This window comes from Psammomys obesus, unplaced genomic scaffold, assembly GCF_907164565.1.
Source record: "Psammomys obesus unplaced genomic scaffold, mPsaObe1.curated_primary_1811, whole genome shotgun sequence".
NCBI lineage: Eukaryota > Metazoa > Chordata > Mammalia > Rodentia > Muridae > Psammomys > Psammomys obesus.
This window is the reverse complement of record NW_026596109.1, coordinates 10062305-10074396: the sequence shown is the minus strand read 5'-3', so window position 1 is coordinate 10074396 and position 12092 is coordinate 10062305. Positions and strand designations below refer to the sequence as shown.

Below are 12092 nucleotides of genomic sequence, written 5' to 3'. Positions count from 1 at the left end.
AAGTAAATTCTGTACCAAGCAGGTGCAGTCAGGACGTACCAAGCAGCCCACAGACAGCAGCACATGAAGAAACACGATGGTCATGATGGTGGCAAAGGCGACACGCCGGTTATCCTCGCGAACGGCTGGCCAAAACGTCATCGCCAGCACAGACCCCGAGACGCACAGGGCAATCGTGACTAGGACCCAACGAACAATCCTCTGGGGAATGATCCACAGCACCTGGAAAAGGAGAGAGGATGGGGACAGTTCTTCACAAACGTTCACAAGGCTCCCACCACCCCCAGCCCCTCAGCAGCTGGCCACGCTGCCACGTAGCTCGTGGCTCAGCACAGCACTCTACCAGCGCGCATACGGCTGCTGTCCTAACCCCAGGGCTCCCGGCACAGCCAAAGCCCTTGCCCTCCCAGCATTGGTGCGTCCTGCCATTGAAACTCGAAATTGGAACCTCCAGGGCCGTGGGAGCATTCGGCTGGAAAGGACAGGGTCCTGTGGAACAAACAGTCTGTGGAGTTTTCCACCCCAGTCACCGTCACTCAGTCTATCCGTGGGCGCGGTACTTACTGCCGTGGGGATATAGATGAAGAGCGAGTAGCCGTAGACACACACGATCTCCAGAAATGAATAGGACACGATGCTCATCACCTTGCTGTTTCTCCACGCGAGGAAGCCCCAGAGAGCCAGAGGGACGAGCCAGGCGTAGGCGTAGATGATGGTGGCTGCGATGGACACTGCAGGTGACGGGATAGCCTCCATCAGGCCCTTAGCAAGCACACCGTCTGCGCGCGTCACACGCTTTCACTGCTCAGCAGTTCCTGGGCCCGGCACACAGTAGGTGCTTTACAAACGTTTGCTGATCTAAGGAACCCTTAGCACGTGTGTTGGGGGTGGTGACAAGTGTCGTCTATATGGTTTTTATAACTGACCTAGCAACTAAAATCTCGTAATAGAAACAACTGAATCATGTAACTGAAATACTTCAGAGAGCCATACTAAAAGTGTCTAAATGCTGAGTTTTGGGATCAAATAAAATCCAACTACCCCCTTGGAAGAACACGTTTTCCTCCCTAGCAAAACAAGAGCTGACACTGATTTCTTTGGCAAATGTATTAAAATGCCCTGGGTGCAGATTAACCTGCTCTGTGAGCCATCTACTTGATGTGTCTCTAAAATATGGAGCTCCAGCGCAGCGGCGCCTCAAATCATCCCCATGCTGGTTTCTCCCCGCATAAATAACTGTGTCGGTGGTGGAAGCACTCATTAGCGGCTCCTGGGAACCAGGACTGGATGCTCTCCTGGGCTCAGTCCCCTCCTGAAGAGCAGCATTCCCAGGACCGTCTTCCTGTTTCTGGAGTGACTATCCTGGAGCATGCTAGGCCAAGGCACCTGCCCTCCCATCGTGAAAATTCACAGACAATTCAATTAGCACCTCCTGCAAAAACAGGCCCCTCCTACCAATTACAGCCCAACTCTGATTGAAGCATGTCATTGTTCAGAACCCTGGAGGCTCCGTAGCAGGCTCCCCCCCTTGGAATGGCCTTATTGAGCCACATGTATTTTTTCTGACATAACCTCTTTTCCTCGGTGATAAGGGAAGGGGAAGGATAGTCTACCCAGGTTGTAGCTACTGCTTAGTTTTACGGCCTGATCCCAGCCACCTCCCTCCTCTCCTCCTAGTCCCACCCTCACGGCCCCTCCCCCCACTCCCCTCTCTCCTTTTCAGAAAAGGGGAGGTGTCTAAGGGGTTCTAACCCACTTGGAAGTTAGTGGGGAACAGCCTAATGTAAGTAACCAGTGATGCCACCCGGGACCATGGTGGGGCCCTGGCCTGGGCTGCCACTGGGGGCCATGTCTGGGTCTGTGACCCTGCAGGAGCAGGGGTCTGTTACTACCAAAGGCCATGCCCCTAGTTTGGCTGCTTCCAAGGGACATGTTGAATGTCTGAGTGCTGTGCAGAACAGGCTCTTCCCTCACCTGGGCATCAAGAAAGAGCTGTGATCCCGGTGTTCCCATGGTGAGACGGGAGGGGGAGACAGGAGAACCCCTGGAACCTTACAGGCCATCTAGCCTGGTGCACACAGCAGTCAACAAGAAACTTTGCCTCAAACAAGGTGGTAAGGGCAAACATCAAGAATGTTCTCTGACCTCCATTTGCGAAATGTGGCACACATGCTCATGTGTATACACACACACACACACACACACACACACACACAAACACGTGTGCGTAAAAGAGGAGGAGGAGGAGGAAGAAAAACGGAAGGGCACTTTAAAGCAAGAATAATGTCATTTACGAGCCCACGCTGGGGTCACATTCTGTGTGGTTCTCTCCAAGTCTTGACCACTGCGGATCTGTCACTAGCAAAACTGCCGACATAGCAGGCCCCCGATTGGCACAGTCACTGGTTTCCCACGATGCTCTAGGCGCTTTATAATTAGTGGTTACAGGCCTCTCAGCTAGCTGAGCCATCAGAACTTAAAGGACAATGCCTCTGTTGTTTCTAGGCCCTGCACAATGCAAACAGTGCTGCAGTCAGGACTTCATGCACACGGCTTCGGTCCTTGTGTGTGCTTTTACAATAAACTCCAATCGCTGCTCAGCCTGACAGCTTCCCTGAGAATAACAGAGATTTACAACACGGTGAATGTCTGGGTGCCACTAGACACACTACACTTAGGATGGACAGCTGTATGCAACAGAATTTTGCCACAGTGGAGAGGTGGACTATGGGTTTATATGGAAGGGGGATGGAGAGCTCTGAGCCAGGAGCTGAATTTGAGAGCAAGGCTGCAGTGCCTAGAGACTGGACAGTGTGCTCAAGGGTAAAAGCTCACGGTCAAAGATGGTCCACATTCAAAACATGCAGCCAAGCTGTTCACTCACCTTTGTGGAATTCTGGCACATAACGGTATGTCTTCTCTCCCAGGTGGATGAAGAAGTTGGAAAGGTTCCCACTAACTGCAATGGCAAAGACCAGCGTGGCGCATATCCAAAAGGGGCCTGCAAAGCGACCGGAAGATGCAGAAAGGGTAAATGAGGCACTGGCTGGTGGACTCTTCCGGAATCATTTCTCATCTCGTCCGAGTCATAAAAGCACGAGAAAAGAAATTCTAGATGAGGTCGAAACTTACTCAATGAGAATGTTCACTTCCAAAAGGTCAAGACCTGACTTGTAAAAGCTGGGGTAATCAGAATTCGTAGGCCAAAATAGTACACACCCAGGTGAATGAAGATACTGACGAATGGCTTCCCGTAGTAAGGGATCATCAGCAATGTACAAGCGTTTTTGTTCAGCCTTCGGAGCACAAGAAGCGAAGGTTGCTCCCTCTACCCAAGCACCCAGGTTAAGATCAGTACACACGCGCACGCGGCTGAATCAGCATTACAAATGGTGAGTAGTGCGAGAAGAAAACGTCAGGCAATTAGACTTGGAGGAGAGCCTCAGTGGTTAGGAGCACCGAACGTTCTTCCAGAAGACCCAGGTTCGATTCCCAGCAGCCACACAGTTGCTCACCACTGCTCCTAACCTCTGCGGGTCTGGGTACACATGTGGCGTACACACATACACGCAGGCAAAACACTCATACACACCTAAGAAAGAATAAACAGGTCTTAAGAAAAAAAAATGTTTGTAACCTCCTTCATCACCATCATTGTGTGCATATGTGTGTGTATGTGTGCATGTCTGAGTCACGCAGAGATGGAGAGGCACAGTTAAAGGCTGTCGTTTCTTCCCCTTCTTGACAAGCTTCTATTTTTAAAGTTCTGTACATGTCCATAACGTACAGCGACCACACTCTCACTCCCCACTCTCCCATGTCCTTATGACCCTGTCTACCCTTCTTCCCTACAGCTCTCTCTCTCTCTCTCACATTTGTGCCTTTTTGTTTTGTTTTGCACCAAGTTTAGAGCTTAGCTGGGGCCATCGTGCGATCATGTGCTGGGCGCTGTCCTCCTTTCTTTTTCCAATGAAACAGTAATCCCTCAGCTAGACACAGTCACACACGCCTGTAATCCCAGCAGTCAGGAGGCCGAGGCAGGAGGACTGCTGCACACTTCAGACCAGCCTGGCCTACACAGTGAGTTCCAGGCCAGAGAGCCAGCCTACAGGAGCCTACTGCACAAAAAATAAAATAACCATTCTGGGTTCAGGAGAGAATGCAGGAAAAAAAAAAAAAAAAAAAAAAAGGAAGCAAGCTTCTCTCCCTCTTTCTGCTTGCTGAGAGTTCCCTCTGGTTCCCAGTGAATCCTGCTAGAAATAGTCCACATATAGCCAGGTGAGGTAGCACACGCCTTTGATCCCAGCACTCTGTGAGTTCGAGGCTAACCTAGAGTTCCAGGACAGCCAAAGCTACATAGAGAAACCTTTTCTCAAAAAAAAAAAAAAAAAAAAAAACAACAAACAAACAAAAACAAAAAACAAAAAAACTCTTTAAAGTACTATCTTGGAAGATGGCTCAGTCAGTAAAAACCCTGCTATGCAAGACTGACCATCTGTGTTTAGCTCCCCAGAACCCACGTGAGAAGCCACCCATAGCCGCAGATGCTGTAACGACAGATTTTGGTGGGAGGAGGGTCAGGAAACAGAGACAGGTAAATCTTTGAAGCTCCCTGGCCAGTCAGACTAGACAAACAGATGAGCTTCGTGGGTTCAATTCCCAGCATCCACACAGCAGCTCACACCTGTCTGTAACTCCAGATCCAGGGGATCTGACACCCTCACACAGACATGCATGCAGGTGAAACACCACTGCACATAAAATAAAAATACATTTAGCAGGGCCTGGTGAGGCACGCCTTTAATCACAGCACTCAGGGAGACAGAGGCAGGCAGATCTCTGTGAGCTCGCAGTCAGCCTAGTCTACAAAGTGAGTTCCAGGACACAAGGCTACACAGAAAAACACTATCTCTGAGAAAAAAAAAAAAAAAAAAAGTTTAAGGTCAAGGGAGAGGCAAAGTTTGGAGATGGACAAGGCAGGTCCTGGAGGGCCAAGAAGTCCTGTTAGAGAGAGAAGCTTTATCTTGAAGCAAGAGGAAACCTGGTGGGGACAATTATACACCCGCCCCTCGGAATAAGTGCAGAATTGGCTTAAACCTTCCGATACCCAAATCCCTTTGTTTAAACTGATACATTGCTGGCATATAATCTTTTCCCTCCCACTTCATCATCAGGTTACTTGTGATACCTCGCACAATGCCAGTGCTGCGTCAGGTTATCTGTGTAAGATACCTCTGTACCACTGAAGGGACAATGACAAAGAGCTAGTGCATTTCAAACTCACAGGGCCGCAGATGCAGGTCCTGTGGACAAGGAGTCCCCTGTACCAGGGAAGCCTTCTTGCCTGACATTCTTCAGCTGACACAAGCCCTAGGCTAAAAACCTAGACACCTCAAGTCTGGAAGTTCACTGATGACCTGCTCACCACTCTGAGAGTTTAATCCAAATGCACTCACTTTCCCTTGGACAGAAACGAGAAGAAGGCAAGGCCCCTTGGGTCTGCACACTGTCTTATGGGGTATTTATCATGCCCTTTCTCCTGCTTCAGGCTTTTCGTGAACTCTCAACTGCCTAGGAACAAAATCCAAATCCCTCAGGCTGATAGAAAAGACCTAGGATGATCAAGGCTCAGTAACCTTTCCAGCTACCTGCTCCAGTGTCATGAAACAAAAACTCACCCAAGCTTCTCCCAAGCTGCTTCATTCTGAGTATCATCACCTACCCTCACATAAAAAGCCAGATGCAACCATGTACACCTGTAATCCCAGCACCGGGAGACGGTGTTAGGGGGATTACTGTGACTGTGACCAGCCAATCTAGTCAAGTCAGCAAGCCCCTGTCTCAGATAATTAAGCGGAGAGTAACTGAGAAGGACATCCAGTCTGACCTCTGGTCTCTACGTAGGGGAGTATGCACAATTTTTTTTTAATGGTCTCAATAACAGCATTCATATCCTTCAATGGCATGCGTTTTCATATATCACTGTTCTGAGATCTAGCCACGTTGATGTGTACAGATTTCACTCTAAGAACTACAGAGATCTTGTTTGCCTCCAAGAATAAAGTGCAAAGCAACTGAGAAAGACTCCAAATGCCGACTTTGAGCCCCACACAAGGATACACATGTGTTGAGGTCAAAGGGCAAGTGTTGGGAGTTGGTTCTCTCCTTCCACCACCGGGCTCTCAGTATCAGGAGGTCATCAGGCTCGCACAGCAGGTCTTGGTAGTTAATTCGGCTGAGACTCACCTAGCAATCACACCTCTCAGACACTGTGAGGACGTTTCCAGGAAAGAGGAACTGAAGTCAGAGAGCAGGTCCTGGGCAGCCCATGGGGAGTCTGAGCAAAGGGAAGTGCTGCTTTCCTGCCCCCCTCCCCTCAAGAGCTCTGGGCAGGCCTCCGTTTTCCTCAGAAAGAAAGGGAGTCAGGGTCTACAGTGATTCTGCATCCCTGTTTTAGAGTTCCAGGTCAGGTGACTAAATCCTCAGGGAGCCAGTGCCGCGTGCTCGCGTACACACGTCGATAGCGGAGAAGGAACCCGAAGCCCTCTAAAGGGCTGGTAATAGCTACAGTTGCAGGAATGAACGCCACAGCCCCGATGCAACGTGAAGTTGCGTTTCCCTCTAAATTCTCTGCAAAGACTGTTACTAAATAAGAGCACTGTGCGCCCCACTAACAGTGCAGTTCTCTAACGCTCCAGGAAACCCCCACATTTACTGAGCGTGGGGGAGACGCCGAGGGCACGCACCGTAGAGGTCTGGATTGCTGCGGATGTACAGCCTCACGAAGTTCTTTCCAGGGACCGGCAGCAGGGAGCCTTTTATTCTGTCAAAGACCTGCAAGGTAACACAGCAGAAATTCTACTTGTGGTTTAGCTTCCTTAGGATTTAATCTATTCAGCTGCCATAAGTTGCTTTTTTGAGCTTTTATAATTGTTTTCACATGCAGCAAGCCTTCATGCTTTAGGAAGACCATTCCTGCTACTGCGGCTCTAGCGTGACGGCTGCTCCACCCCAGAAGACACGAGCCCCCACTATGGAATGTGAAAGTTGAAGCTGGTTCACAGACCTGGTAAGTGTCCACATCAAAGAATGTCTGATAGTATTCAAACGTCCAGAAGGGAGAGCTTTTCTTCTGACTGGCGAGTAACTGTCAGAGGGAAAATGAACCATCGTCAACTCCAGGCTTCCCAATTTCTTTCAATCATTTATTTGGATATATATATATATATATATATATATATATATATATATATATATATTACTCATATATATATATATGAGTATTTTGTCTGCACACCAGAAGAGGGCTTCAGATACCATGGGACCACGATTATAGATGGTTGTGAGCTGTCACGTTGGTGCTGGAAATTGAACTCAAGATCTCTGGAGGAAAAGCCAGTGCTCTTAACTGCTGAGCCATGCAGAGGAATTTTTATCTAGCAACATGGCTGTTCCGATCACATCCCAAGATCTTCTAGGTCTGTGTGATCTGGCTGGAGTGCAGACACGCCCTTAGTACACACCTTTAATACCAAATAATGACGGAAAAGTTAGTTTGAAAAAGAAGCACTGATGTTTGCCAGCACTGTCTAACTGAGAGGCAGAAAGAGCAGGGAATCAGAGAAAGATTTGACAGAATAATGACACGGAGCCTTTTCGTGCTGTTTAAAGCTTAGGCCTCTTCCTGGGCAGTCTCCAGATACCTTTTAAACTTAACTCAACTACTCCTGGCACTGCATCCCACAAGGAAAACTACCTCTCTATTCTTTCTGCCCCATCCTTTCACCTCCGTGGCCGCTGGCGAAATCATCCGCACGTCCTATTGGCAGTCGGCTCTTTATTACACCCCTGTACCTGTGTGGTATGGCTCATAACCGCCTGTAACTCCAGATCCAGGGAATCCGATACAGTTGTCTAGCCTTGGTGGTTGCATGAGAATGTGCACTGGTACAGACTCATGAACACACACACACACATACACACACACACACACATATACACACACATACACACACACACACACACACTCATAATAAGTATCTACTGTGAAACCCAAGCCTCTGGGACAGTACAGTTCTTTTCAGTTTTTAGTTTATATTCAAGTTGCTCACTGTGGATAACTAAGCTGAAAAGGCCTGAAAAGAAAGCATGAGCCGGGTATCCCAGCACTTGAAGGCAGAGGCAGGTGGATCCCTGAGTTAAGAGGCCAGCCTGGGCTACAGAGTGAGTTCCAGGACAGCCAGGGCTACATAGAGAAACCCTGTTTCAAACACACACACACACACACACACACACACACACACACACACACACACACACACAGGAAGAAAAAAAAAGCCAAAGACAAAGGTTAGAAAAGTTCTACTTAAAAAGAAAGTCTGATTTCCATTTCCTGCTTTAATAAAATAAGTGCCTTGCCTTTAATAAAATAAGTGTCTGTGGTCATTGTTTTTTAATTAATTTATTTATGTATGGGTGCTCTGTCTGCATGTACACCTGCCCTAAGAATCCATGAAGGTGAGTACTACAAGCTGAGGCGAGGGAGCTGTGACCAGTCAGGACCCACGGTAAGGTCCTGAAGGTGGTTGTTTCAGGGCTACTTCTTACTTATTTTTTAAGATTTATTAAATTCTCTTACATATATGAGTGCTCTTTTTTAATTGCACACCAGCAGAGAGAAGCAGATCCCATTACAGATGGTTGTGAGCCACCATGTGGGTGCTGGGAATTAAACTCAGGTCCTCTGAAAGAGCAGCCAGTGCTCTTAACCTCTGAGCCATCTCTCCAGTCCCGGTGGTCACTGTTGATGCTTCCAGAACTTCTCACAGGTCTACAGCTATGCTTTGAATTTTGGGGTGGGTGGGTAACGCAGTTAATATATATGGACCTAACATACCACTGAGACAAAAAGTCTAAATTTCACTTCAAACGTAAAAGTTGATGCCATGTGTTGCAGCTCATGCCTTAATCCCAGCACTCATGAGGCAGAGGAACAAAGATCTCGGTGAGTTCGATGTGGGCCTCAAAAAACAAAACACAAAAGAACAAAAGTAAACCAAAGCCAGGCTTGGTGGCACAAGCCTCTAATCCCAGCACTGAGGAGGTGAATTCCATGGTGCCAGCTAACACTGCCTTCTTTGTATACTTCATGTACTTATGTTCCCCAGCGAACAAAGCTTGTAAAGGGCAGAGCTCAGGGATACATGGTACCAAGCAGGGGTCATCCACGCCAGAACCAGACGTGGCTCAGGCTCACGTCTGCGTGCTCTTCGTTGTATGATAACTATCGTCCTCCACCAAAGGAAATCAGTCCTGCCCAAGCACTTGACACTCCAGGAAGGAAGCAGCATTCTGACAATGGAAACACTTGCACCTAGGAAAGACGCCTGTCAACATGAACAGGACGTAACAGGTGTTCTCTTTGCTTCTGGTTTCCTTTTCTTCTTTTTGTTTTTGTTTGCTTGTTTTGTTTTCTTGAGACATAGTCTTGCTAGGTTGCCCAGGCTGGCCTTGAACTTTAGATTCTTCTGCCTATACCTTCTCAGCGCTGGGTCTGCTGGGGTTACAAGATGGCCCACCATACCCAGCTATGAAATGAGTAATTATGTCTGTCAATTAATATTTCACAATTTGATAAAAGTAATCTCGTAATAAATTATGAGACTAGGCATGGTGGCATGTGCCTGTAATTTCCAAAACATAGGAGGTGTGAGGATTAGAAGTTCAAAGCTGGTACACAGCGAGTTCAAAGCCAGCCTGAGCCCCATGCAACACTGTCTCAAAACAAAAGCTTTTTACGTTTGCTCATTTATTTTGTGCAGAGAGGGTGTGCATGGAGGTCAGAGGACAACTTTTTGGAGTTGTTTCTTTCCTTCCCTTCCAGGTTACTGGGCCTGTGCAGCACGTACCTTACCCACAAAGCCATCCTGGCAGTCCTGGAGTAACAAATGTATTTTAAAAAATAATGAGCCTTAATCCTCAGGAGTCAGAGGCAGGTGGATCTCTGAGTTCGAGGCTGGCCTGGACTACAGAGAGAGTTCCAGGACAGCCAGGGCTACACAGAGAAACCCTACCTCAAAAACAAAGTAATAATAATGATAGCAACAACAACAAAGTCTAATTAAGTACAGGATGACAGTGCGAATGCTCTAAGCTTCCTCTCAGAGACTCATCTTGGCTGGATTAAGGCTCCACCTCTTACCCTGCTCTGTGTTACGATGGCCCCAAAGTGAACGAAATTAAACCCAACTAAAATTCTGTCCAGCTGAGCAGAGAGATGTAGGCATCGCCAATACTCAGGAGGATTGAGGCGAGGTTACAGCCAACCTGGTCTGCACAGAGCTCCAGACTAATCAGGGCCACACAACAAGGTCATCTCAAAACCAAACCAAACCAAACCAAACCAAACCAAACCAAACCAAACCAATTCTGTCCAAAAGGATCGATCTCTGGGCCAAATATTTTTCCAGTCTTAAACAGAGCAGCTATCAGGCTCCTCTCTGTATCTCAAAGTATCCCCCACGTCCACAGAAATTAGAAAAATGAAAATGAAGACCCACTACTCCTCTTCATGACTGGAAGAATGGCTTAAGTGCTCAACAACAAAGCTTCAACAAGCCTGGAAGCACTGCCAGGAAAGACAGAAGGATTTCTCCTGAGAGCCAAGATCCAGAGCCTTCACAGACAACACCCAGAGGATGAGGGGTTCCCTCTACAAGGGCTCTGCAACCCCAGCACGTCACCAGTCCTCTAGGTCACAAAGGTTGCAGCTATCCAAGGTCTCGAAGCAGGACATCCCCCACACTTCTGAGGAAAACCATGAGGCCGGCCATGAGACTCTGAATATGTCCCAGCAGAACAGCAACAGGCAAAGAGTAAAGGAGCCAAGGGGCTTTTCACAAGGCCCCAACACAACCCGAGGAGCCGCAACTAACCTTAATGTTAGAGAGAAAAAAAACGGGTGTTTGGGGCCACCTCAGCTGAAACACAGGAAAGAAAGCACAGTCAAAGAATGGAAAACTTATCAAGAGTTTTAAATCAGTGAGAACAAAAGCAAATCTAAAAGGGACTGATTGCTGGCCATGTGTTAAACCTGAGAATTGAGAGGAGAAAAGACCAAATCCATAGCTGTCTAATTAAAGCAAGCTATATTTTGGGGGTACACCCAAGATCGAGAGAGCAGCTCCTGCTGGCCTCTTAAGGTCCCCTTCATAGGAGAGATAAGGTGTTGACAGGGGCTAGGCGAGTTGGCTGTTGAAAGATACAATGAAAGGAAAGGAACAGGAGTAAGGAAATTTATCATGGTCACAAGCAGTTTACATCAGAGCTAAGAAACAAGAACTTATTCTTAATTGCAAATAGAAACATTACCTTGCAATGATTTAAAACAGCAAACAAGGAGGGACTTATTCTTAACTGTCTCAACTGCAAACAGAACCCTTAACCTTCCAGGTATACTTTCTTCTGTTTTGGTCTCACACATGGTGGCTCATGCCTTTAATCCCAGGACTCAGGAGCAGAGACAGGCAGATCTCCAAGTTCCAGACCAGCCTGGCCTACAGAGCGAGTTCCAAACCAACCAGGGCTACACACAGAGCCTATCTCAGAAAAAGTAAAATTGAATGAAATAAAACAAGATGGACTCTGAATTATGTGAGCTGTTTATTATAAGATCTGCTCAAAAAGGACGTCAGTGGTCAGGGAGAAAAGCTGACTAGTTCTCACAGGCTCTGGTCACTCCTTTGTGACTTCAACTTTCAGCCACAAAAAGCTCAGAAGCCGGGTTCTATCAGCTCTTCTTAGCCAATCACCATTATGTTATATTGATATGTATATTTTCAATTATATAACTTTCTGCGTCTCCTTACGTTATTTTGACACGTATATTTTCAGTTGTATAAGCTAACTCTCCGTGTCTCCTTCAGGCCTACACTGGAGTTATTTGGAGGCAGCAACTACAAAGATCTTTAAGTCTACAGAGTCCACATCTTGGGGTCCGGGCCCCTAATAGAAACTACGAAGATCTTTAAGTCTATAAATGTCTTCATTTGGCCCACTGTCCTGCTAATTTCTAGGACTGAACTATTTGGCTC

The 12092-nt window shown here is 47.4% G+C and overlaps 1 protein-coding gene across 2 annotated transcripts in view; it reads right to left on the bottom strand.

The window, feature by feature from the left end:
* Positions 1 to 12092, bottom strand: part of Yipf1 (Yip1 domain family member 1) — a 30228-nt gene that overhangs the window by 10759 nt on the left and 7377 nt on the right. Inside the window, exons 4-8 of one of the 2 annotated variants that reach the window (XM_055628953.1) lie at positions 7067 to 7147; positions 6747 to 6834; positions 2885 to 3001; positions 565 to 731; positions 40 to 222 (exon numbers count right to left, since the gene is read on the bottom strand). In XM_055628953.1, the coding sequence (XP_055484928.1) occupies positions 40 to 222; positions 565 to 731; positions 2885 to 3001; positions 6747 to 6834; positions 7067 to 7147 (636 nt within the window). The remainder of the gene's footprint in view (positions 1 to 39; positions 223 to 564; positions 732 to 2884; positions 3002 to 6746; positions 6835 to 7066; positions 7148 to 12092) is intronic. The other variant, XM_055628954.1, reaches the window with a different exon arrangement.